The sequence below is a fragment of the Hemitrygon akajei genome, chromosome 11 (assembly GCF_048418815.1).
Source record: "Hemitrygon akajei chromosome 11, sHemAka1.3, whole genome shotgun sequence".
NCBI classification, from domain to species: domain Eukaryota; kingdom Metazoa; phylum Chordata; class Chondrichthyes; order Myliobatiformes; family Dasyatidae; genus Hemitrygon; species Hemitrygon akajei.
The window spans coordinates 39,421,277-39,448,159 of NC_133134.1; the positions used below are offsets into that span (position 1 = coordinate 39,421,277).

At 38.7% G+C, this 26,883-nt stretch overlaps 1 protein-coding gene across 2 annotated transcripts; it reads left to right on the forward strand.

Annotated features, from left to right (window-relative positions):
• Positions 1–308: 308 nt before the first annotated feature.
• On the forward strand, positions 309–9,298 carry LOC140735503 (mesothelin-like). Of its 2 annotated transcripts, XM_073060663.1 has the most exons (11): positions 309–414; positions 2,508–2,597; positions 3,075–3,106; positions 3,914–3,983; positions 4,566–4,747; positions 5,174–5,320; positions 6,698–6,831; positions 7,220–7,353; positions 7,502–7,596; positions 8,304–8,490; positions 9,011–9,298. In XM_073060663.1, exons 2-11 carry the CDS (start codon positions 2,534–2,536, stop codon positions 9,103–9,105), a joined length of 1,140 nt encoding a protein of 379 aa, XP_072916764.1. In that variant the 5' UTR covers positions 309–414; positions 2,508–2,533; the 3' UTR covers positions 9,106–9,298. The 2 variants fall into 2 exon arrangements, with proteins under 2 accessions (XP_072916764.1, XP_072916765.1); XM_073060664.1 differs by lacking the exon at positions 309–414 and having other exon boundaries at positions 2,533–2,599; positions 3,076–3,106.
• The last annotated feature ends 17,585 nt before the right edge of the window (positions 9,299–26,883 follow it).

The window sequence follows — 26,883 nt, forward strand, 5'->3', positions numbered from 1 at the left end:
AAGGATTTTTGTTCCTCTGGTCAAAGGAAGGTTACTTACAGAGGATACCCGTATAAAGTACATGACATTTCTTAAATAGACTCACCTAGACAACAGCAATTTGAAACTAATAACATTTGACAAAGCAATGCAGAGAATGTTTGCACACCTTACATGACATCTGCGCACTTAAGCTTTGAATGCTAAGAATAGTAATAGCCTTAATACATGAATCATCTTCTCAAACGTTAACGTCAAGAGCAATGACTGATACAATTTTTTAAAGAATTCAGAATACGTTACCAAAAACGTAAATGCCACACCTGGATTTTAGCATAAGAATAAGCTTGTAGATGGATAGCCCAGGTATAAATTGTCAGTGCCTGTTTGTAGATTAGCTCTGTAGTGCTCAGTAAGTCTCACACAAGACAAAAGGTGAGTTTTCATTATTTGAAATAGTCTCTATTTAAGTTGAATAAGTTAAATGTAAAATGAAGCAAATTGATTTTGAGAAATAATTTTATGGTTAATTAACTCTCATGACATTGATGTCAGCTGTATAGTAATATCTCAGGGTCAGGTTTAATTTGATTCAAAATGAAACAAAATGCTGTAAGTACCCTGCAGGTCAAATGATATATGGGGGAGAAAAATCGTTAATGTTTCAGATCAACTTTTCATCCAAATTATTTTGAAAGACCATTGCCCAAAAATACTAACTCTCAATCTTCACAGCTACTGAGTATTTACTGTAATTTCCCTTTTCTTTTAACATTCCAAAATCTGTGGAGTTTTCCTTTGCCAATGGCTTTGTTGTGATTAGTTCAGGCAAACTGCAGAATTGCTTAGACTTTATTTCTATAGTTGTGAGAAAGTTTACATCTTCTGAGCATGCAAGTGGGGAAGTTCTGAACTTTCTCACTGCTGTTTGAAGCTATCTATCCGACAGCAGCCTGGCAGCAGAATATGACTTACTGCCAATTTCCATCAGTTATACTGAGAAATCAGCAGGTTCAATGGCTTTATTCAGTTCAAAAGAGACCAGTGGTTGTGAGGAAGATGGATAAATTTCAGTCAATTTGCATTTAAGTGTAGTTAATTGATTTAGTGGTTTTAATAATATAGTATTTAACAGTATATTCAAGGCATTGCTATGGTGTTCATAATTTGAAGGTGCTGTGTTGTATAGGGCTTCACAAAATCATTTAGATCCAGTTTTGTTGAGGAAGCTCTTGTGAGGCATCTGCTCAAAGTACGGACATGTCCATTAGGGTCCCGGACAAGAGTCTCAATGCATAACGTTAGCAGTTCATTCCCTCCATAGATGTTGCCTGGCTTACTGAGTTCCTCCACCATTTGGTGTGTGTTGCTCAACATTTCCAGCATCTGCAGAATCTCTAGTGTCTCCAGTAGAGGAAGGCCACTGGCAAATGCAGAAAGAAGGATGGCAAGCACAGGTAAAGGGATGGCAAGCTTCAGCCGTTCACTGCTGCAGGAATTTTGGCTCATTAGATCAGTTGTGTCTCCACTTATAATTGAGTTCATACAAACCAGAGATTCATGGATTTATAGATATAAAGAAAATTAAGAGATTAGTGCAGGAAAGTGCATTAAGGTGGAAGATCAGTCATGACTTTAAAGAATGGCAGAGCAGGAGGCCAGACAGCATATTCCTGCTCCTAATGCTTACACTCATGTATGTCTGTCCAAAAGTTAAAACTCATTTCAAAACGGTTCTTGCAATAGAATTGTCTGATGAATTTTTAATGTTTATCAAATGCTCATACAAAGAGGTGAGGAATTTGTACTATTTAAAAGTGAGGTGCAATAATCTTCAATCTGGTGCTGCTGCAACTTATTTTCTGCTACTTATCTATTTAATACTGTTTCTCTATTACCGTCTTGTTTTTATCTACCGCTTTATTTAATTGCCTGAGAGGAATCCAGAGTTTCATTGTACCTGTGTATAATGACAATAAAGATCATTCAGTTCAATTATATTTGCATTCCTGGTTTTAAAATGCCTGATACAATCAGTAAAACTTGCACCCCAAGGCTCTAATAAGCATCATATTGACAAAGCGCAGTATGTAGATGATAACCTTATTAAAATTTTGTTCTTTTTTATCTTCCATTAATATCACCAGAAAGTGTATCAGTTGAACTATGCTCCCTGCATGTAGTATTTTCTCCCCACATTTTTCTTTTGACCCCTCATGTCAACAGCACTGAAATGTGCAAAGATTTTAAACACAATTCTGCAGTTTGTGGCTTCATGAAGTTCAGACTCCAGATTATGAAAATGAACATGAACCCACGGATGCCACCATACCTTTCCAACATTTTTTCTCAAGTATTTTTTCCCATCATCAGTATCTTCGGTCTCACAGTTAAGAAAAGGTGCTGATCTATGGAACTACTAGATGTTGGAAACATGTCAGTAGTTTTTCAAGCAGCTTGGTCTGTAAACAATATTTTCATTTCACTTGTTTATCAGATCATCAAGATTCTTTTTTGCTTTTTTACAGGATTCCCCCGTCGACTTTGGCAAGCAATGATGCAGAAAATGGTGCCGCTCGTTTCCAAAGCAGTGAAGATCATGTCATTTATTGCCATTGGTATGTTGGTCTTCTTAGTTCCTTTTGTATAATCCCAGAAAATATCAGCAGCCCTAATGCAAGTTAGAATTTTGAAGAATGTGTTAAATGTAAGCAATTCATTGTAGATTATGTAATGGCTCTGGGTACCTTAAGTAGCTAACCTTGAGGGAATCAGTTAAAAGAGCTTAAGCCACAGCACCTTTAAAGCACAAAAACTGTGTACTTCCCACAGCAGGGAGAATGGTCTGTGCAATTGTACTGCTCATTACTCAGCTGCAAATAAGAGACCTACCTAAATGAATATTCCTCCCATAAACTATGCCCTGTAAAGTGTGACACATCATGGATGGCACTTCTAATAGATAAATGCTTATGATATGCCAACTTCATAACCACTGTATGCATACTTATATATGCTGAAATGTGGAGTGGGTGTGTTTTGTTTCTGGGCTGATTTATGGGATTTTAATCTATTCTTCTGATGTTTATTTTCAGGTTTTTTTCTGATCACTTTCACCGCCAAGCTGGTAAGAGAAATGTTTGCAGTAAATGAAAACAAGAAAAAAAAAATCATAGATGCTTGAAATCTAAATTAAAAACTGAATGCACTTGGCTGGTCAGCTAGAAGCTGTGATAAGAGAAACAGTTATTGTTCTGCTCAAGGATTTTGGACCTGTAGCTTTAACAGTTTCCCTTTCCACTAATGTTGCTTGACCAGCTCTCCAGCATTTCTATACCTTTATATAAGAGACAGAGTGGTACGGCGAGTAGATCAGCTGCCTCACAACTCCAGAGACTGGGGTTCAATACCGACCTTGGGTGCTGGCTGTTTGCATGTTCTCCCTCTCAATAATCTATTTATTCACAATAAGTTACCTTTAGTATGTAGGTGGATGGTATATACTAAGGGGAGTTGATAAGAATGTGGATAGAATTTAAAAAAACTGGGATGTATTAGGATTAATGTGAATGAGTCAGTGTGGAATCGGTGTGCCACAGCATCCGTTTCCATGTGGAGCCCCTCTGAATGAAGGGCATCCAACTAAAGATAATATAAATCTGTGATAAATGTAAGAGTTCAAATTACAACCAACATTAGTCTGGTGACAATTATTATACAACATTTGATGGGAAACGTGAAAGGCAGCAAAGAAAAATTAGGCTTAATTCCCTGTCACTATCTATAAACATAATAAAAACCTTCCAAATGGAATTTTCTCCCCAAGTACACTGATCGTGAAAGGCTTGAACCAAAGCATCTGTGATTTGCTTACTCTCTATTGAGCTAGTGTGATATATAACAAATATTAAAAGTGCAGTTTTCTATCCTACAGAGTCATTGTGAGAAACAGACGCAAAATCGCAAGATGGTTAATGTACATTGGAGAGTAAAACGTGCCACTGGTAAGTATAATAATACATAATTGAAATTTTTTACTGATTCACAGTATCTAGAAGTTAGTTTGGTCACTTGGAAAAATAGCATTAAAGAATCTCTTGATCTGTTAATGTGACGTCATTGCTGCCCCATAAACCCTATCTCCTAAGCTGAAGATCTGTGCGGAAGCCAAATGCAACGATGCTTTGAGCAGTATGTTCTCAGCAATGACATGTTGATGAAGCAACAAGCCCACCTCCCTGCACACTACCTGAATGTAAAGAGCATTTTCCAAATCATTTCTTAATCCTTCACAAGTGCAATGAACTCCGTGGCTTTCATTAAAGATGGAATGGAATTGTTACAACCACTATTTTTGTGGATTCAAATCAAATTGCAACTAAACTGAATTACAGCATTTGATTCCTTTTTGATCCTTGGAATAATCCATTTTAATTCATGCCCATTCTTCTTGTATTCAGTCTTTAATTATAGTAATTATTTTCAGAAAAATTTTAAATGTAATCAGGATGACCTGGTTTTCCTTCTGATTGGTGCCATCCCTCACTTTCAGTGTACTCACACAAGGAATGTGCTTGTTTTCACAGACTGCTCCACTGGGGTTATAACAGAAGACAATACCAGAGAACCTGATCTACCCGCAAGATATACAGCCGAGCAGCTGGATTTCTGTTTGGATAATGAAGTGCTGTCTAAAAACCTTTCTGAACTGGGAAATATAGCTTTTAGTACTCCTCAACTTAAGGTTCTGAAGAATAAATTAGGAGAGGTAAGTCAACCTGATATGAAAATAATCCTTTTCCCAGCTGTACTCCATGCATTACACGAGATTCATTAATACAATTAATACAAATTCTACATTACAGTTGTTTAAAATTGAATGGGACCTCAGTTTCTCCTTATACTTGCCTAGAAGGCTATGTATTTGCTTAGCATATTAATTTAATGAGATTTCATAAAATATTCCTGTAAGATCCAATAATGGCAATGAAAGGATAACTAGATGCAACATGGAGTACAAAGGGGTGAAAACTTAGTCAGTAAAATACTAAGGCATTATCTGCTGTAAACCATTATGCTCTATAGCCTACACAATCCTTTCACATAGTTATATTTGGGAAAGTGTTGAAAATATACTTTTTTTGGGAACTTTTTAACCATAAACTGACTCAATAAATATGAACTTTTGAAACAGCTTTATCCAGGTGGACTGCCACAAGATCAGATTCTACGTCTGGGATTCATTATCACTGTGTATGGACCTGAGGAAATTAGCACGTGGAATATAACAGATCCGGATACCCTTACATACGTTATTTCTAACAGTCCAAATTTTAATACGGTATGATTTGTAACAATTTTTGCACTTACTATTGAATTAAACATTTGCTTTAATTGTTACTGTGCAATGATGGACAGTAAACTTGGATTAGAATAGAATTCATTTTAGGATCCAATAGTTGGTAAGATTCTCTTCATCAGATGCATTAAATATTTTTCTTTGAGGGAACAGGGATGTATTCTGTTCACCTGACATATTACTTCCTGATATTATTGCTATTTAGGGTCAGTCACAGTGAGATTGCTGAATAAAGAGTAAAACAGCTCAGGTGGGTACACTCCGTGGCCACTTCATTAGGTACATCTGCTTGTTAATACAAGTATCTCATCAGCCAATCACGTGGCAGCAATTCAAAGCATAAACAAATATTGACATGGTCAAAAGTTTCAGTTGTTGTTCAGACCAAACATTGGAATGAGGAAGAAATGTGATCAAAGTGACCTTGACTATAGAATGATTGTTGGTGCCAGACAGGGTAATTTGAATATCTCAGAAACTGCTTCTTTCCTGGGATTTTCACACTCAACAGTCTCTAGAGTACACAAGAATGGTGCAAAAAACACACAAAAAATCCAGTGAATGGTAGTTCCCTGGGTGGAAATACCTTGTTAATGAGAGAGAGAGTAGAGGAGGATGGCCAGTCTGGTTCAAGCTGACAGGAAGGTGACAGTAATACAGTAATTCAAATAACCACACATCACAACAGTGGTGAGCAGAAGAGCATCACTGAGTGCACAACAGGTTGAATCTTGAAGTGGATGTGCTATAGCAGCAGAACCCCTGTACCTAATAAAGTGGCCTCTGTGTGTATTTCACCCTTCAGGAATCTCAATTCTAGCACAGTTTAGTGATTTCAACAACAGGGTAACTGAAAATGCAGAACTAGTCACTTTATATCTGAAGAAGTAAGTTTGCACATATTTATTTATTTACTTATTTAGAGATGTAGCATGGAGTATGCCCTTCCAGGAACCCCTAACAACCCCAATTTAACCCTAACCTAATCACAGGACAATTTACAATAATTAATTAACCTACCCAGTACGTCTTTGGACTGAGGGGAAAACGCACGCATTCCATGGGGAGGACGTACTGAGACTTCTTACAAAGAGTACTGGAATTGAACTCTGAACTCTGATGCCGCAAGCTGTAAAAGCATTGCGCTAGCTGCTGCACTACCATGACGACCAATTTTCTGTTTCAGTCTTGCATTGCCAGGAAGCACAAGATATCAGCTGCAAATTGATACACCCTGACATACTGTATTTCATAAAGCAATTTGAAAATGTGAAAAGAATTAACAGCAAGTTAGGAAATTAAGTCGTACTCAGTATAAAAAGATAATAATCTGAAATTAAAAATTTTCTTCCTTTTCAGACAGTAGCAATTCTCACAAATTATGCTCAGAAATCTGGGATACTGACCTCAACTGTGTTGGATACGATCAATGGTAACATTTTGTGCAGACTGAGTGAAGAGATTCTTCAAACAATCCCTCCTGCTGAATTAAAGTGAGTGTTGTTTAAAACTACCCCTCTATCTGCTCTTTCAGTTACATATGCAAACTTATTGCATTGGCATCAACTGATTGATGGCAATGCAATAAATCTGAGAATTCAATATGAGCTTGAAATGAATTAGGTGAATCACAGTTAAGCTCTTGGTTCACAGATGGCATATGTTAAATAAAACATCTTGATGCTATGAGTTGCCTTGAACAGATGCAGAAAATGAAGAAAAAGTTGACTCTTGACTAAGTTGCAATAAAATGATCCACAAAATATGTGAAAGTCTGAACAGGAGTTTCCTGTTCAAATTCAGCATTGTTGAACATTGGTGAATACAGAATATTATAGATCTTGTTAAACAAAATAAGCATTGCTATCGTTCTTTTTGCAGGAAAGCCAACCCATTAAATATTTCCACATGCACTCAGCGAAAGAAGGATATAATCTATGGAGTTGCAAAAATTGCTTTCCAAGATCAAGCTAATAATTTCAATGCCTATTATCCTCGCATCAAGCCATATATCTGTAAGTCTCATTGCAATCTGATGCAATGTTTGATGAATTATTAAAACAATGTATTTTTCTGCACTGAAATCTATGTCAAATTTTGCTGTTATTACTAATGCTTTATACTACAAATAATAAGAAAGCTGTGTGTACTTTTCTCTTAAAGCTGGTGCAAAAGCAACTGATTTACAGAGATTGGCTAATGGAGATATCAACATGGACTATGCAACCTTTAGCACACTCAATCCAGTGGAAGTAGAAGTAGGTATCTGAAGGATCATTTGATATTTTATTGCATTCTGCATGAGCCTGATTTTAAATCCACAAATTAATTAACAAATAAATTAACATACCACTAGTGGACAGGATTCATGACATTCCTCCCAGGAGTTGGAGATGCAGAAGTTTCAGTTCTTCCACGGCAGGAGGAGTTACTCATATTTCAAATAAAGTTGAGATAAGATTAAGTAAACTCAAGGCTGCTATCCTATAATTAACTGAAGGATGTACAAGAAAAATCTAGTTGCCTCTGCAGCTCAGTTATGAATATGGGAAATGTGTTAAACAAGCAGCCTACTCCCTTTCATTGGTCTTATTGCGGCCGACGATCAACTGAATCCATCTTAAACAATTCATAGAACCATTGACACAATACTTTACAGTAGTTACCATTGAACAGACTAACACCAGGATTGAAGTAGTAGTCATCAGAATCATATCATTAATGAATTAAACTTTGAGCACAAAGGTGTGGGAGATATTATACGAGTAGATGCAGGAAATGAGGTTAAATAAGTCTGGATAGAATAATTCACACAAATGTGATTTGGACTCTGGAGTGTGTCCTATTAGCACATTTTTGTTTGCACATGCTACTGGCTTCACAATATCCTCCTATGACAGCTGATTATAGACAAAAATGAATTCATAATGTTGATGTCTCTCTACTGCCATTTTTTCTCTGCCAGAAACTCTCTGCTAGTGATATCAGGAAACTACTTGGAAAAAATCTAAATGAACTTAAAACAAATGAGAAAGCTTTAATAGTGCAGCGATGGATTTATGCACACACATCTGAAGAGGTGGAAAGTCTCGGAATTGGTCTACAGGGAGGTCTATCACCAGCTGGAATTGGAAATATAGTTTTTTCTGAAGGTAAGTCTCCTTTTATATCATTCTTTTGTAGGCTCACAAGAAAACTGGGTAGAATCTAAGTGTGGCTAATAACTCGATATGATAATAATGGAAACATATTTTAATACATTGTCATCATTTCAGTTACATTTGTGCACACACACACACACACACACACACACACACACACACACACACACACACACACATCCCCCCCCCCCCCACTGGAGGAATTCCAAGGGTGAGATAGTATCTGTGTAGGGCACTTTGTGTGCTGCTCCAGATTCCAGCATCTATGGTCTCTTGTGCCTCTTGATTCACAATCATTGCTATTCAGATTTGGCCCCAATACAATTGTGTATAGAACCAGTTGACAAAATTCGGTTTTTAAATAAATGACATGCAAGAAATAATGAATTTGAAAACATTGATGTGACATTTATAAAAGAAATAATTTTTAAAATGTTCAATGAGACAATGAGATTTGAAGGAACCTGTTGAAGGTAACCACTAACATCATGTTTTTCATTTTATTTTCCAGATCCTGATTTCAATGCTGCTTCAGGCAACAGCTACAGCATCCTGCTCTCCTTTTGCATAATTGTGATGAGCATTACAATGCAGTCCATTTTATAAACTGGGATTCAACCCACTTCTGCTTTTTAACTGATAAATGGAGAGAATCAGAACTCACTGAAGGATTTGAATGAAGGTTTAGGAATTTCAGAATGAATAGTGTGTTGTTTGCCTAACAATCCATTGTGGATTAGCTTGAAACCAACTTTTATGACAATGCTTTGAATATGAAGCAGAAGATAAAGAATCGGGATTAATATGTAAAAAAATCCTTTTCATGCGGTAAATCACAATAACCTGAACTCCATGGCCCATTGGATGGTGAAGGCAAATTGAGTTACTGCACTTAATAACATATGGATAGATATTTGCCTAAATGAATGACTAGATATTTCACAGAGACTACCTCACACTAAATATGCTGAATAGTTTCCTAGTATATTTTCCATGAATTCTGTCATTCTTTGATGAGATTAGGGGGAACAATGGATTGTAACTAAACTGACAATTATATGAAAACAACCAGTAAAATATTTTGCTTTCCAGATTTTCATTCATGTTCTGTTCTCACAATCCTTAGAAGAAGATTATTTCAGGATATTGCTATAACTTACATTTATCTTTGAAGACTCTATCTGGGCTCACATACAGAGCACATGTATTGTAAAGTCGAGGCATCACCATCAATTGTGTGCAAACCATACTTGTTCAGCAGCAAAGAATCTCAAATGGCATTGTGGATCATGAGCACGAATTCTATTAGATCTTATTAAATGCAATATTGTTGAAGCCATTAGTAGTGCAGAACTGGATGTCTCCGTTAGTTTAGTTCAGCTCAGTGTTTATGGGATTATGATATCATGTTGTCTCAGTGGTTTGTAATTGAAAAGGGGAGAAAAAGCATTAAGAGTTGTCACTCTAAATCATTATCTAAGTTATCCACTTGGAAAATATACATTTTAGACCAGCTTTGGGCTAAGGCATTTGCCATTACTGATTCGAACAAACTTGAAACAATCTTGTTATTCTGCTTACAATTAAAAATGAAAGTAGGAAAAGGCAAAGACCACTTTTCTGTCTGCTTTGTATTCTAGCCATAGTTGAGAATGAAACATAAAATGTTGTCTAAGATTATTGTATTTACTCTCTATATTGAGTTTACCACTCTGGAGTTTGTTGAGTTTATTCGTTGTTGCATTATTTTTCAGCTATTTATTTTTTGGATAACATACCTACTTATTGATTCTATGTAAATATTATTAAAATAATGTATATTTTTATTTACAATAAAAGCAAAGTGAACCATGCTTCATTAACCCTGTTATCGATAATAAATAGTGTTACGACAAAAATATCAACAATGCTACAAACAGTAAAGCAAAACATTAGGTCCTGTTAAGAATCCATGGGTCGTGAAGATGACAGTCTTCTTTCATACGTTTCCACATATACTTGGTTACAACTTGTTTATGCTGATTCAACTTTCATAGCAAAAGAAAACATGGACTGGAGAAATTAAACTTCTTAAAAAGGTCATGAATGGAACAGACAGAAAAAGTTCCTGTTGTAGAATATACCAACTTCTTAAGGGTTTGAGGATGGTGCTGCTTTAACCAAATGCCTTTCAGAAATTAAGATATCCAAACAAGACAAGTGCCCTTCAATAGCTACACAGAGCAAAAGAAATCCAAACAACAGAAATATCACAAAATGATGAAAGATCATCCATTTGAAATATTGACAGCTTCTTGAATCACAGATGCTTTAAGGCTTGCTGAGCATTTTAATGTAATTTTGTGTTGGTTAAGAAAAATAAGGAACAAGATGCAGGAAGGGCAAAATTGGACTGTGAAGACTAGACAGGAAATGATAAGTTGTAATGGAATGAAAGAAAAGCAAGGAGATTCACAAGTATAGAAACCGATCAAAATAATTTAAAAAACAATAAAATTTTCCCCCAACTAATTCCAAATTAACTATCAAATATAAATAGGTAACAGAAATAAAGGGAAAGGGAATATTACAATATGTTCAAAACTCCTTGCTTATCTTAATCCTGAAAAACCTAACAAGAGCAATCACTACTGGATTTTGTGATGGGAAATGAAGCATGATAGATCAGACAATTAGGTACCATTTGGCATCCGAAAGCCAATGGCAATCACAACATTAAGCTTTGATGGTAAAGCATTAAAGTAATACATTAAAATAGTGAAAATTTGAAACTTGAGAAGGTAAACTTGAAAAAAATGCAATTAACATGGTTGAACAACAATGAAAACTATTTAATAAAGATTATCAATAGATTTAGAAAGAAATATGTTGCAATGGACAAAAACGAAGATGCTAACCATTGGTAAAATGAAATGATGACGTCTTGGACCTCACCTCCAACCAGAAAGTCAGTTGGACCAGCCACATAAATAACATGGCTAGAAGAGCAGGACAAAGGCTAGATATTCTGTTGGGAGTTTCACATATCTAATACCACAAAAACTTTCCGTAATCTTCAAAGTATAAGCTAGCAAAATGGTTGAATAGTTTCCATTTGCCTCGAAGAATGCAGCTCCAACGTCTCTAAAGAAACGGATCACCACCCAGAACCAAGGAACCACTGACTGGTACCCAATCCAGCACTGTAAACATTCATTTCTGAATCAGCACACAATGGTTAATGTACCATCTATAAAATACACTGCAGTCAACACCTGTCTAACCGAGTCCAAAAACATTTCCCTAAACCAAGGCCTCTACTACAAAGACAAGGGAAGCAGATGCACAGGAACACCACCATTTACAAGAACAAGTTGCATACCATTCTAACTTAAAAAAATCACCATTCTTTCTTCATCTCTTGGTCTAAATCTTGAAACTCCTTTCTCAACAGCATCATCGGAAGGGTTGCAATGGTTCTAGAAAGTGGTTCATCACCATCTTTTCAAAAGCTATTAGGTTCAGGTGCTAGCTTCTAAAAAATGAAATGTTGTAATTGTAAACTGATACTAGTATGTATTAAAAGAACAATTAAGCAAGTAAAAGAGACAATAAATTTATATTGGAAAGGAACATATGGAACTAAATTAGTATGCTACGGGCACATTAGTAACAGTAATCACAGTTTGGACTGCACCCAATCCGTGAACAGGAGCACAAGAAGAAATAGCATCTTCACACAGGTCCACGATTGAACCTTACAGAGAGAGGGGGTAGTTATTCAGGGATGCTTTGTGAAATGCACACTTGCTCTCTCAGACCTCAGAAATTCCCTCCAAAGGAAACTATGGTATTCAAAAATTAAACAGAATTGTAACCCCTCTCCCAGAAAATGGTAATGAAAGCAGAATCATTAACAAATGGATATGATAGAAAAAAAATTCCACTTTTGCTTCTCTAAGCTTATCCTCCCTGCCTCCATCCACCTTGTATAATTGTTGCATAACTGGTTGTTTCAACAACCAATAGGAACAATCTCCTATTCAAAGAAGAGACACAATTAAGTTGCCTGAAATTTATTTATACTTCTAAATCTCAGGATTGTCAGAACCTGAAAATTAATTAGAAGTGGCAATCATATCCAACAACATCTCTGCATGCATTCGTGCCAAACACGCCGCACCTATGTTCAGAAATTTTGCAAATTTGTGAGGACAGACCTCACCCTTCCTTAGGTTATAGTCCACTTAGTCATAACTAGAACATGGCACAACAATTGTAACAAGATTGCAGGAAATTACACGTTCTTAAAGATACAGAGCTTTTGGAGACTCAGACAGCCATCATTTACTTTTCTGGGTCTCCCTGATGTTGTCAATAGAATGCAATATTTGGTGGGTTGTATAATGAACACCAGTTGCATATTGCCTATTTTGTGCTAATGATCATAGAGCATTTATATTCTGTGGTCTTCTCTTTTAATCTACTTTTCCTTCATTATTATACCGGGGAGTTTCAGAACAAAGCAAAGCCAGTAAAATATATTCAACTTCTTAGTTTCTTTGGCTTTCAGTTTTATTTGTAATAAACTGATAACTCTTGAAATATTGTTGAAAAAAATAATTTACAAAGCTAGAAACTCTGCATTTATTTCCCAAAAAGTATGTTGGCAAAGGAAAGTTTCAGATAATTATATAAATATATCAACACACAAATTTGTCTTCAATTCTGGTCCTCCATTTAGCTATGTTTTTGCGAATTGGATTATAACTACAACTGTATATTTCCATCAAACCAACACAACAACAACATCTTACTCCCTGTCAGCAAGTCCAAGAAGCTGATTATAGACTTCAGAAGAAGGAAGCTAAAAGGTCCATGAGCCAGTCCTCATCAGTGGATCAGAGGTAGAGAGATTTAGGAACTTGAATTCCTAGGTGTAATTATTTCGGAGGGCCTGTCCTGGGCCTAGCACATAAGTGCAATTATAAAGAAAGCATAACAGCACATCTGCTTCCTTAGGAAGTTGTGGAGATTTGGCATGGCATCTAAAACTTTGACAGACTTCTATAGATGTGTAGTGGAAAGTATATAGACTGGCTGCATCACAGCCTGGTTTGGAAACACCAATGCCCTTGAACGGAAAATCCAACAAAAAAATACTGGATATGGTTTAGTCCATCATGGGTAAATCCCTCCCAACCATTGAAAACATCCGCATGAAATACTGTCGCAGGAAAGCAGCATCTATCATCAGGGACTCCCACCACCGAGAACTTGTCCATTCTCACTTCTGCCATCAGGAAGAAGGTATAGGAGCCTCTGGACTCACACCACCCAGGTTTAGGAATAGTTACTACCCCTCAACCATCAGGCTCTTGAACAAAAGGGGATAACTACACTCTACTTCATTTGCCCCATCACTGGAATGTTCCCACACCTATGGACTCACTTTCAAGGACTCTTCATCTCATGTTCTTGATACTTATTGCTTAATTATTTATAATAATATTTATTTATTTATTTTTGTATCTGCACAGCTTGTTGTCTTCAGCACTCTGGTTAACACCCTAGTTAGATGGTTATTCTACAGATTTATTGAGTGTGCTCACAAGAAAATGAATCTTAGGGTTATATATGGTGATATACTGTATGTGTTCTTTGATAATATAATTTATTGTGAACTTTGATAACCTTTCACTTGCATTTTTGTCAATGATATATCTATTTTTGCTTTAAAAATGTTCATTGGGTCTGCTGGAATTGACCAGATGAAGTGGAAAGTAACAAAAAACTAGTGACTTCAGAGAAAAATAAAATTTGCATCTCTTTTTAAAATAAATGACCCCCTAATTTTTAACAATAAAATTCTGTATCAGATATTTTGGCAGCAAGAAATATCTTTCCTGTGCACCAAATCCCTTTAGAATGTTATTAAGTTCCATTAACAATAAACAAAAAAAGCATTCTTTGAGTTTTACTAACTAACTGCCACACCTGCATACCGGCCTTTTGAAAATTAAATACCAAGATACCCTGAGCGTTCTGTATCTCAGAGCTCTGTAATTTATCAGCATGTAGTTATTATGCTTCTTTTTTTTTGCTCAAGACTATTCCATGTGCCTCATTTGCCAGATATTTGCTGTTTACATGATGTTCTTTTTTTGTGCATTGGGTGTTGATATTTTCTTTGAACGGGTTCCATGGTGTTTCTTTGTTTCATCGCTGTCTGTGGGAAGAAGAATCTCAGGGTTGTACACTTCGTATATACTTTGATAATAGTGAACTTTGAATCTTTAACCTCCTCATGTCTTCCTCTCAGATAATTTTTTTAACCCATCTTCAAGTTTCATTAACAAATTTAACAGCCATTCCTCAAGGCCTTAACCTAAGAAATTTGTACAAATTGTAGAAGTAGAGACCATAGCTCATCATGCTGCTGATTCCTACAGCACATCACTTGTTATATATAGCTACATACAAAAAGATCTATTTATAACTACTCTCCTTATCATGTAAGCCAGCCAATCTTCTATCCAGGGCAATATATCTCCATTTACACAATGAACTCTTTAATCCACAATAGCCTTAGTTCAAAGTCTTCTGAAAACCTAAGTCTATGCACCAGTTCCACTTTACACATAGTGCATTGAACTTATTATGACAGCATAAGGCCATTTGGTCCATCAATTTAGTCCAATATCCTCTTTGCATTCCCCTGCAACTCTGCCCATCAACTACCTTTAGATTCTTTTGCCATTTACCCACACTAGGTATAATTTATAGAAGCCAATTAACCAAAAAGCACATACTTGAGGTGTCAGGGCTAACAAGTATACCCCTACAGTCACAGGAAGGATGTGTAAACTCTACACAGAGAGCACCCAAAGTTATTACTGTACCCAGGTCTCTGAGGATACGCTAATACAGCATATTCTATGTAATTCTCTGCCTCAGGGGGCTTTGGAGGCTAGATCATTGGGGTTACCCAAACAGGAAGTAGAAAAATTTGTGACAAGAATATCAGAATGTTGAGGGCTATGGGGAACTGACACAGAAGATGAAATAAGGCCCAGGACAGATCAGCCTTGATCACATTGATTGGTAGATTAGGTTTCAGAGTCCATTCCTGATCCTATTTTCCTAACTTCCAATGCTGCATCACCATGCCACCTTTCAAATAACTTCAATAAACTGAGGTTAACAAGATTTAGATAGTTAGATAGATAGATAGATACTTTATTCATCCCCATGGGGAAATTCAACTTTTTTTTTTCCAATGTCCCATACACTTGTTGTAGCAAAACTAATTACAAACAATAGTAAAAAATATGATATGCATCTAAATCACTATCTCAAAAAGCATTAATAATAGCTTTTAAAAAGTTCTTAAGTCCTGGCGGTTGAATTGTAAAGCCTATTGGCATTGGGGAGTATTGACCTCTTCATCCTGTCTGAGGAGCATTGCATCGATAGTAACCTGTCGCTGAAACTGCTTCTCTGTCTCTGGATGGTGCTATGTAGAGGATGTTCAGAGTTTTCCATAATTGACCGTAGCCTACTCAGCGCCCTTCGCTCAGCTACCGATGTTAAACTCTCCAGCACTTTGCCCACGACAGAGCCCGCCTTCCTTACCAGCTTATTAAGACGTGAGGCGTCCCTCTTCTTAATGCTTCCTCCCCAACACGCCACCACAAAGAAGAGGGCGCTCTCCACAACTGACCTATAGAACATCTTCAGCATCTCACTACAGACATTGAATGACGCCAACCTTCTAAGGAAGTACAGTCGACTCTGTGCCTTCCTGCACAAGGCATCTGTGTTGGCCGTCCAGTCTAGCTTCTCATCTAACTGTACTCCCAGATACTTGCAGGTCTTAACCTGCTCCACACATTCTCCATTAATGATCACTGGCTCCATATGAGGCCTAGATCTCCTAAAGTCCACCACCATCTCCTTGGTCTTGGTGATATTGAGACGCAGGTAGTTTGAGTTGCACCATATCACAAAGTCCTGTATCAGTTTCCTATACTCCTCCTCCTGTCCATTCCTGACACACCCCACTATGGCCGTGTCATCAGCGAACTTCTGCACATGGCAGGACTCCGAGTTATATTGGAAGTCTGATGTGTACAGGGTGAACAGGACCGGAGAGAGTACGGTTCCCTGCGGCGCTCCTGTGCTGCTGACCACCGTGTCAGACCTACAGTCTCCCAACCGCACATACTGAGGTCTATCTGTCAAGTAGTCCACTATCCAATCCACCATGTGAGAGTCTACTCCCATCTCCGTTAGTTTGTGCCTTAAGATCTTGGGCTGGATGGTGTTAAAGGCACTAGAGAAGTCAAGGAATGTAATCCTCACAGCACAACTGACCCCATCTAGGTGAGAGAGTGATTTGTGCAGCAAATACGATTGATTCCATTGATTAAAAAAAGGAGGAGCATCCAAGGTTTCTTGGAACAATAAAAGACCTAGAGAAAAAGAACTTGGTGCCACAATAACATAATAGTTAGCATGATGCTATTGCAGCTCAGAGCATTCTGGAGTTCGGAGTTCAATTCCAGCATCTTCAAGAGAAATTTATGCAGCAAACTGTTTCAGATGTCTTAGAGGCCATTGAGAAACGTACATGGTAGCAGGTTTGCACGGGCCAGCAAGCAGCCTTCAGGACTAATCCAACAGCAATCCTCTTTTATTTTCCCTATATCCTACTCAATTCTCCCAAAATTCTATCATTCATATATGCATTTTGGAGACAATTTAGAATGGCCAGTTTACATAATCAACCTCCCCACCTTTGGAAGGAAACTGGTGTACCCATGGAAGAAATACTCACTGTCAAAGAGAGAACTTGTAAACTCTACACAGACTGCACCAGAGGTCAGGACTGAAGCAGCATTTCTAGATCTGTGAGGAGGCAATATACAGGCAGAACAATAGCAAGAAGTAGTGCAGGAATCCCCTGCAGTCATCTCCCTCCAAAACAGAGAGACCGCTTTGGACTCTGCTGGGGGAGATGGTTCATCAGGGGATGGCAACAGTAGCCAGGATCATGACACCATGAGAGGCTCTGCAGCACAAGCGGGCAGCAAAAAGGGTGTCAGAGATATTGTGTTAGGGGATTCCACAGTAAGAGAAATAGACAGGAGCTTCTGTCTGTGCAAGTGAGACTCCCAATTGGTGTGTTGACTCCCAGGTGCACCAGTCAGGGATGTCTCAGAGCATTCTGGAAGGGGAGAGTGAACAGCCAGTTGCCATGGTGCTTGTAGGTACCAAAGGCAGAGACAAAAGATGGGAGGAGGTCCTACAAGCCAAATTTAGGGAGGTGTGAGATAAATTAAGAAGAAAGACATCAAAAGTAATAACCTCAGGATTGTTTCCAGTGCTACGTACCAGTCAGAGCAGGAATAGCAGCATGGTTATGATAAATATGTGGCTTGAGCAGTGGTGCAGCAGGGAGGGTTTCAGATTCCTGGAGCATTAGAACCAGTTCTGAGGGAGGTGAGACCAGTGCAAACCAGAGAATCTATACCTGGGCAGAAATGGGATCACTGTCCTAGGGGGATTGTTTGTTAGTGCTGTTGGGGAGGGTTTGAACTAATATGGTAAGGGGATGGGAATCCAGCAAGAAATGCAGAAGAAAGCAATGCAGAAATTCACATAAAGGTTAGGAAAAAATAGGAGATTCTAAGAGGACAATGAGTGTAAGAGCACTTTATCTGAATGCCCGTAGTATTGAAGCAAGGTCAGTGAATTGTGACAGAACCAGTACAAAGGAGAGTGATTTAGCTGCCATTATGGAAACATGGTTCAGGGTGGAGATGAGTTGGTATTAAATATCAAAGGGTATGAAGTAATACAGAAACAGGAAGGTAGGAGAGGTAGGCTAATGCTTTTAATTAAGGATGAGATCAGGGCAACAGTGAGAGACATGTAAAGTCTAAGGAGAAGAATGTTGAGTCCATCTGGGTAGAGATTAGGAATAGGTGATTAGTAGACATTTAGGATTTGTAAAGGGAAAAATTCATTGGAGGTAGTTGCCTACAGACTAACGAATAATAATTTTGCAGTGCCACAGGCAATAAGCCAAGAAATGCCATGTTTGAATGGAATGGCAATTGTTATGGGGGACTTTAACTTTGTCAGGGTCCGGTCCGGTCCGGAATCTGCGTTCCGGGTCTCGATCCGGTCCGAGTGCTCCGGACTCCAGGTCTTGGAGCTGTCCCTCCCGGCCCCTTTGAGCCTGTTAAGATCAGCCTGGATCAAGGAGGCACACCTGTGGCCAATTCGGCTGCAGGTGTTTATAAGGGGCCGTGGGACGGAGACCAGGTGGGTGGGTGGTTGTTTTGTTCTGTATCCTGCTCTGCCCTGGTTGCTGGACTGTTCTGTATATGCTCTATGTGGTTGGTCTTGTTCCCCTGCTTCTCTCCTGTGTGCTGGTCCTGCTGTTCCGCCTTATTCTCCTTGCTTGTGCTGCCAGGCTGTCGGTTGCCTTTCCCAATTTACCAATGTACCCGGTGGATCACTGTAGTATTGCTGCTTACCCTGGACCCAGCTTCCTACCTGTTGCCTCTGTCGAGCGGATCTGGCTGGACTGCCGCTGCCTGGTGGGGGTTCTGCCCCTTCCTACCCGTTGCTTCTGTTGGGTGGATCTGGCTGGACTGCTGCTGCCCAGTGGGGGTTCTGCCCCTTCCACCTATTGCTCCCCAAGGGTTGTGCCCCACACCTGCCCAGGTGTCTGTGACTGGCCCAGGCCTCCATGTTTTCTGCCTGGGAGGCGGCCCTGCCCGGGATCCCTGCAGCCCGCCATGAGGAATCTGCCTGCCTGCCTGCCCTGTCTGAACTCTGGGATCCAGCCCTGCCTGCATTAACCCTTACATGCCATGGCATCCCCATCCTGTCCTCCCCCTAGTACTTCAGTGTCTGCATCCTGCGTTTGGGTCCATCCGGATCAGACCTTTTCGATTTGGAAAACCAAAGGAATCGTAACTTTTTTAGATTTGTTCATGGGCAATTGTCTAATGTCTTTCACTCAGTTAGTGGATCAATATGACCAATCTAATGTACACTTTTTTAGATATTTACAAATTAGGAATTTTCTATGTAGTTTGCTTCCAGATTTTCCCTTGGCTTATTCACCCAATATTATTGATACTCTTATTTAGGTTAAACCATTTTAAAAAGGACTGATAGGCAAATTCAATAACCATTTGTAAATTATAGCTATGTTATCTAATGATAAAATTAAAGCTGCGTGGGAATTGGATTTTTGAAAGTCACTTACAGATAATCAATGGGATAAAAATTTTTATTAGGTAAATCATCTATTTGTGCCCATCATTCCTTGATACAGTTCAAGGTAGTGCATCAGGTGCATATGTCAAAGGTCAAATTAGCCTGTATCTTTTCCAATATTAATCCTATTTGTGACAGATGTAATATTGAGGTGGCTACTTTAACACATATATTCTGGTCTTGTATCAAATTAGATAATTATTTGGAAAGAAGTCTTTAAAACTTTATCAAAAGTCTTGAATTTGGATCTACAACCGAATTTATTTACAGGAATTTTTGGGATCATTCCATTGGAAGCAGGAGATATTCCTGTTTCTGCTCAACTGATGATAGCTTTTGCAACTTTACTGGCTAGGAGAGCCATTTTGCTTAAATGAAAGGACTCTAATCCACCTGCTGTTATTCATTGGCTTACCTCCATTATGTCCTGTTTAAGTTTAGAGAAAATAAGAAGTTGGGTATTTGATACATCTTTTAATTTTGAGAAAACTTGGCAACCTTATATTCAATATTTTCATACGCTCTGACTTATGGCCCTTCCAGTTACCTTTTCGAAGTTGTGGATTTGATCAGAAAGTTTTTCCTTTGTTCTTGCTTTCACACTCAGTTTGAGTTGCCCAGTTATTTTTTTGTTTTTTTTTTGTTTTGGGGATTTTTTTTGTGTACATTTCAATTATAAAAGTTTCTTTAACTTTTTTTCTTTTTATGGTTAAGATGAGAATCAATTATCTTTTTTATTATATACTATTAGATTAATACTATACTATCTGGATAATGTTTATTTTACCTTTAATTTGAATTGTCATTGATATAGATATTTGAGATAATTCTCCTCTTGTTTATTATATAATTATATATATATATAATATACTCTGTGTACTCTTATTTAACTAATAAAAAAAATTGATAAAGAAAAAAGAATTTCTCAAATAAATGGAGGATGAAAAAGTTTAATCTGAAATAAATGTCTTGTGTCTAAACAAGGAAGAAATAGATAAATATAAAATTTAAAATTATGAAAAGGGTAGATACATATAAATTCATAAAAGTAGCAGATAGGATAGAGGCAGGGAAATTGTTTTGAGTGGTGGGTGAGACTAGAATGAGGGAACACAGTCTCAAGATTCAAGGGAATAGACTTAGGATGGAGATGAGGACAAACTGCTTTAACCAGAGAGTACTGAATCTGTGGAGTTCTCTGCCCAAGGAAGCAGTTGAGGCTACCTCATTAAATACATTAAAGGCACACTGATCCATTTTTTGCACAGCAGGCGAATAAAGGGTTATGAAGAAAAGCCAGGTAGGTGGAACTGAGTCCATAGCCAGGACAGCCATGATTTTATTGAATGGCAGAGCAGGTTTAATGGGTTAGGTGACCTACAAGTATTCCCATTTCTTATGTTCTTGTACTTCAATCAAGTATCAGCATTACGTCTAATCACCTGAATAGATTTAGTGGGGAACTCTTCAAACCTATTCACACTAATGTGTCTTGAAGGTAGCAAGAATTCTTTCTTTCTCTCTCATTTATATAATTTCTTTTATGGTCCTCTTCCTTTTGATATTTTATGACTATTCAGCTTCTGTAGGAGACTGCCAGAGAGGGAAGGATCGATGTCTTTTCATGCAATGTCAAAATTTTTCTGAACCAGAGATTTGTTGCAAAGCCTCTAATGTGTGCACTTGCACAAACAGTGCTGAGATCAAACTGCCATGGAAACAAAGCGTTACGAACTGTAACATTTTAGAAACAAACCAACAGCAATAGATTACACCTGGAGTCTGGTTTTGATGTTAAAACCATTATCATTATTAGTATCTACTTATAATATAGCAACTTAACCAAGATAATCAAAAGCTAACAGTGTTATGTGTATGTGTGTATAAATATAACTCCCAAACTATTGAACTTGGGGGAACAAGGCTTAGAGTCTTGAGATGGTAAAGTAGGAAAGTTCAGTAATCCAAGGAACAAATGATGGGAGAGAGATATTTGTAATCCAAGGTAAAATGTAGAGAGAAGGCAATTACATCAAATTCCACACATTCCACGATGGTAATTAATAAACATCAGTTGTCAAAGATCCTCCATCGAGCTGTTCCAAATCCACGTACGAATTACCACCGAAGTGATCTATCACTGGGATGTTATCTTCAAGGGGTAACCACATAACTTACCCAGGCAAGGGTTAACTTTGACTGGTCCCACAGGACATTCCTAAATCCACTCTAATGGATTACACGAAGTGACATCCACACATTCAATGTGCACTGGATCGATAGTCAACCTACCCTTGTGGGTATAGCAGAGTTCCAAATTCCCAGCTTCGATAGCTAGAGCTGCAACCTTTTCCAGGTTCGCTCCTCTCTCTCTTCTTCTGACTTCTGACTGTGACTGTCTGTGTCCTTGTTTTAAAGGTAATTAACCTGCGAGTCGGTCAGTGAACAAGATCATAGTCCTGCCTCACTGAAGCACTCTTTTAAAGTGACAGTCCACAGTAAATGAAACCTGCGGGTTCGTAACAATAGTGGCTCGTTCAGCACTATCACAGCTCACGGTGTTCCTGATTTCAGAGTTCAATTCTGGCACCATCTATAAAGAAGCTTGTACATTCTCCTATGAATGTATGCAGTTCATTTGGGTGCTCCTCTTTCCTCCATTAGTCCAAAGAGTTAGCAGTTTAATTGGTCATTGTAAATTTTCCTGTGATTAGATGGGTTCCTGGGTGGTATGGCTTGTTGGTCCAGCAGAGCCTGTCCTGCACTGTACCGTTAAATAAATAACATTTCTCAAACTTTGAACAATTCTGTCTACATTTTAGATTCTAAATTGGAGAAAGGCCAATTTTGATGACATCAGAAATGATCTGGCAAGTGTGGATTGGGACAGGCTGTTTTCTGGCAAAGGTGTACTTGTTAACTAAGAGGCCTTCAAATGTGAAATTTTGAGAGCACAAGATTTGTAGGTGGCTGTCAGAATAAAAGGTAAAGAAAACAGATTTAGGAAACCTTCATTTTCAAGAGATATTGAAGAGGAAAAAAAGGGAGATATATAGCTGGTGTAGGTAGGGAAAAAATGAGTACAAATATCCCAGGGAACATTTAAGAAAGAAATCAGGAGGGCTAATAGAAGGTATGAGGTTGTCCTAGCAGTCAAAGTGAAGGAGGATCCTCAGGCATTCTAAAGATATGTCACGAGCAAAAGGATAGCAAGGGCCAAAACTGGTCCTCTGGAAGAGCGGAATTGTTATCTAGGTATGGAGCCAAAAGAGATGGGAGAGATCTTAATTAGATTTTTTGCACCTGTATCTACTCAGGACATGGACACAGAATCCATAGCAGTGAGGCCATGAACCCCATATTACAGAGGAGGAGTGTTTGCTGGCTTGAGGCAAATTTGGGTGAGTAAATCCCCAAAAGCCTGACAAGGTGTTCCCTTGGATCCTGTGGGAGGCGTGCAGAAATTGCAGGGGCCCCAGCAGAGGTACTTAAATCATCCTTAGCAACAGGAGAGGTACCACAGGATTAAAGAATAGCCAATGTTGTCCGGAAATTATAGGCTAGTGAGCCTGACATCAGTAGTGGGAAAGTTATTGGAAGGTGTTCTATGAGACTGGATATATGAGTACTTGGACAGACATGGACTGATTAAGGATATTCAGCATGGCTTTGTGCATGGTAGGTCATGTCTAACCAATCTTATAGAGTTTATAAGGAATTTAGCAGGAACGTTGATGAATGCAAGGCAGTGGATGTTGTCTACATGGACCTTAGCAAGGCATTTGACAAGATCTCGCATGGGAGATTGTTCAAGAAGGTTTAGTCACTGGGCATTCAAGATGAGGCAGTAAATTGGATTAGACGCTTGTTTTGTGGGAGAAGCCAGAGAGTGGTAGTAGCTGGCTGCCTCTCTGACTGAAGACCTGTGATTAGTGGAGTGCTACCTGGATCATTGTTGTGTCCATTGTTGTTTGTCAACTATATTAATGATCTGGATGATAATTTGGTTAACTGGATCAGCAAATTTTCAGATGACACCAAGAATGGGGGTGTAGTGGACTGCAAAGACTATCAGAGCTTGTCATATGATCTGGACCAGCTGAAAATATGGGCTTAAAAATGGCAAATGGAATTGAATGTAGATAAGTGCAAGGTGTTGCACTTTGGTAGACCAGTCAGAGCAGGACTTACACAGTGAACTGTAGGGCACTGAGTAAAACAAAGGGAGCTGAGGATACAGGTCTGAAATTCATTGACAGTGGTATCATGTGTAGATGGGTTTGTAAAGAAATCTTTTGGTGTATTGCCCTTCATAAATCAAAGCATTGAGTACAGGAGATGGGATGTTATGTTGAGTTGTACAGAACATTGGTGAAGCCTAATCTGGAGGTTTGTGCGCAGTTTTGGTCACCTACCTGCAGGAAAGATGTAACTAAGTTTGAAAGAGTACAGAGAAAATTTACAAGAATGTTGCCAGGATCTGAGTTATAAGAAAAAATTGAATAGGTTAGGACTTTATTCCTCGGAACATAGTAGACTGAGATGAGACTTGATAGAGGTGTACAAAATTATGGGTTAATGGTAAAAGATGAAAAATTTAAGGAGAACATCAGGGGAAATTTCTTCCCTCAGAAGGTCATGAGAGTGTGAAATGAGCTGCCAGTGCAAATGGTACATGCAAGCTCGATTTCAATGTTTGAGTGAAGTTGGAATAGATAGATAGATAGATAGATAGATAGATAGATACTTTATTCATCCCCATGGGGAAATTCAACTTTTTTCCAATGTCCCATGCACTTGTTGTAGCAAAACTAATTACATACAATACTTAACTCAGTAAAAAAAATATGATATGCATCTAAATCACTATCTCAAAAAGCATTCATAATAGCTTTTAAAAAGTTCTTAAGTCCTGGCGGTAGAATTGTAAAGCCTAATGGCATTGGGGAGTATTGACCTCTTCATCCTGTCTGAGGAGCATTGCATCGATAGTAACCTGTCGCTGAAACTGCTTCTCTGTCTCTGGATGGTGCTATGTAGAGGATGTTCAGAGTTTTCCATAATTGACCGTAGCCTACTCAGCGCCCTTCGCTCAGCTACCGATGTTAAACTCTCCAGTACTTTGCCCACGACAGAGCCTGCCTTCCTTACCAGCTTATTAAGACGTGAGGCGTCCCTCTTCTTAATGCTTCCTCCCCAACACGCCACCACAAAGAAGAGGGCGCTCTCCACAACTGACCTATAGAACATCTTCAGCATCTCACTACAGACATTGAATGACGCCAACCTTCTTAGGAAGTACAGTCGACTCTGTGCCTTCCTGCACAAGGCATCTGTGTTGGCAGTCCAGTCTAGCTTCTCGTCTAACTGTACTCCCAGATACTTGTAGGTCTTAACCTGCTCCACACATTCTCCATTAATGATCACTGGCTCCATATGAGGCCTAGATCTCCTAAAGTCCACCACCATCTCCTTGGTCTTGGTGATATTGAGACGCAGGTAGTTTAAGTTGCACCATATCACAAAGTCCTGTATCAGTTTCCTATACTCCTCCTCCTGTCCATTCCTGACACACCCCACTATGGCCGTGTCATCAGCGAACTTCTGCACATGGCAGGACTCCGAGTTATATTGGAAGTCTGATGTGTACAGGGTGAACAGGACCGGAGAAAGTACGGTTCCCTGCGGCGCTCCTGCATAGATGGCAGGGGTATGGAGGGTTATGGTCTGGGTGCAGGTTGATTGCGATTAGTCAATTTAAATGGTTCAGTATGGATTAGATGGGCTGAAGGGCCTGTTTCTATGCTGTACTTTTCCATGACTCTATGCCTCTATTTCTGTTGTATTGTTCATAAGAATAGGAATAATATTAAGATCACTTCAAAATTCTTAGTGATGATGGGAACAGATTAAATAGCATTAATCAGGAAACAAAAACTTTGAAAAAGAGTTTATAAACTATTTTGAATGAATAGGGGAGTGGGTTGTTCATAAAATTGGCAAATGTATATGACATTAGCCAGTTGGATCAACTATGATAAAATGGCAGAGCAGACTTGACGGGCCAAATGGCCTAATTGTACTCCTATATCTTATGGTCTTATGGTCTACAAGTACATGAGGATTAACTGGGCATTTAGTTTGCAACATATTTTGAAGAGTGTTTTAGTACCGATTATAGCATAATACATTACATAGATACACCCTTCCAACCCACTGACACTATGCCATTCATCACCCACACAGTTACACTAATCCCACACCAATCCTATTTTAGTTTCTGCATAGTAGAGTTCCCTCTTGCTTCAAAACATCCACCATTGTTCCTGTACCTAAAAACACTAAGGTAACAGGTCTGAACGACTGGTGTCCTGTCGGACTCACCTCAACAATAAGCAAATGCTTTGAGAGTCTGGTCAAGAACTACATATACAATATGCTGCTACCCACACTGGACCCCCTACAATTGGCCTACTGACAGATGACACAATAGCCACAGCTCTACATACTGTCCTTACACACCTGGAGAAGAGTGATGCTTGCATGAGAATGCTGTTCTTGGACTACAGTTCAGCATTCAACACCATAATTCCCTCCAGGCTCGACAAGAAGCTCAGAGACCTCGGCCTTCACTCTGCCTTGTGTCGATGAATCCTGGACATCCTGTCAGATCGTTGGCAGGTGGTAAGGGTGGGCTCCCTCACCTCTGCTCCTCGGACCCTCAACACAGGTGCCCCTCAGGGCTGTGTCCAAAGCCCCCTCCTTTACTCTCTGTGTAACCATGACTGTGTCACCACTCACAGCTCCAATCTGCTAATTAAATTTGCTGATGATACTACATTGATTGGCCTAATCTCAAATAATAAGAGCCAGCCTACAGAGACGAAGTCATCACCCTGCCACAGTGGTGTCAAGAAAACAACCTCTTTCTCAACGTCGCAAAAATAATGGAGCTGGTTGTGGATTACAGGAAGAATGGAGACAGGCTAACCCCTAATAACATCAATGGACCTGGGGTTGAGAGGGTGAACAGCATTAAGTTCATCAGCATACACATCAGTGAGTATTTCATGTGGTCTATACATATTGGCTGTGTGGTGAAAAAAA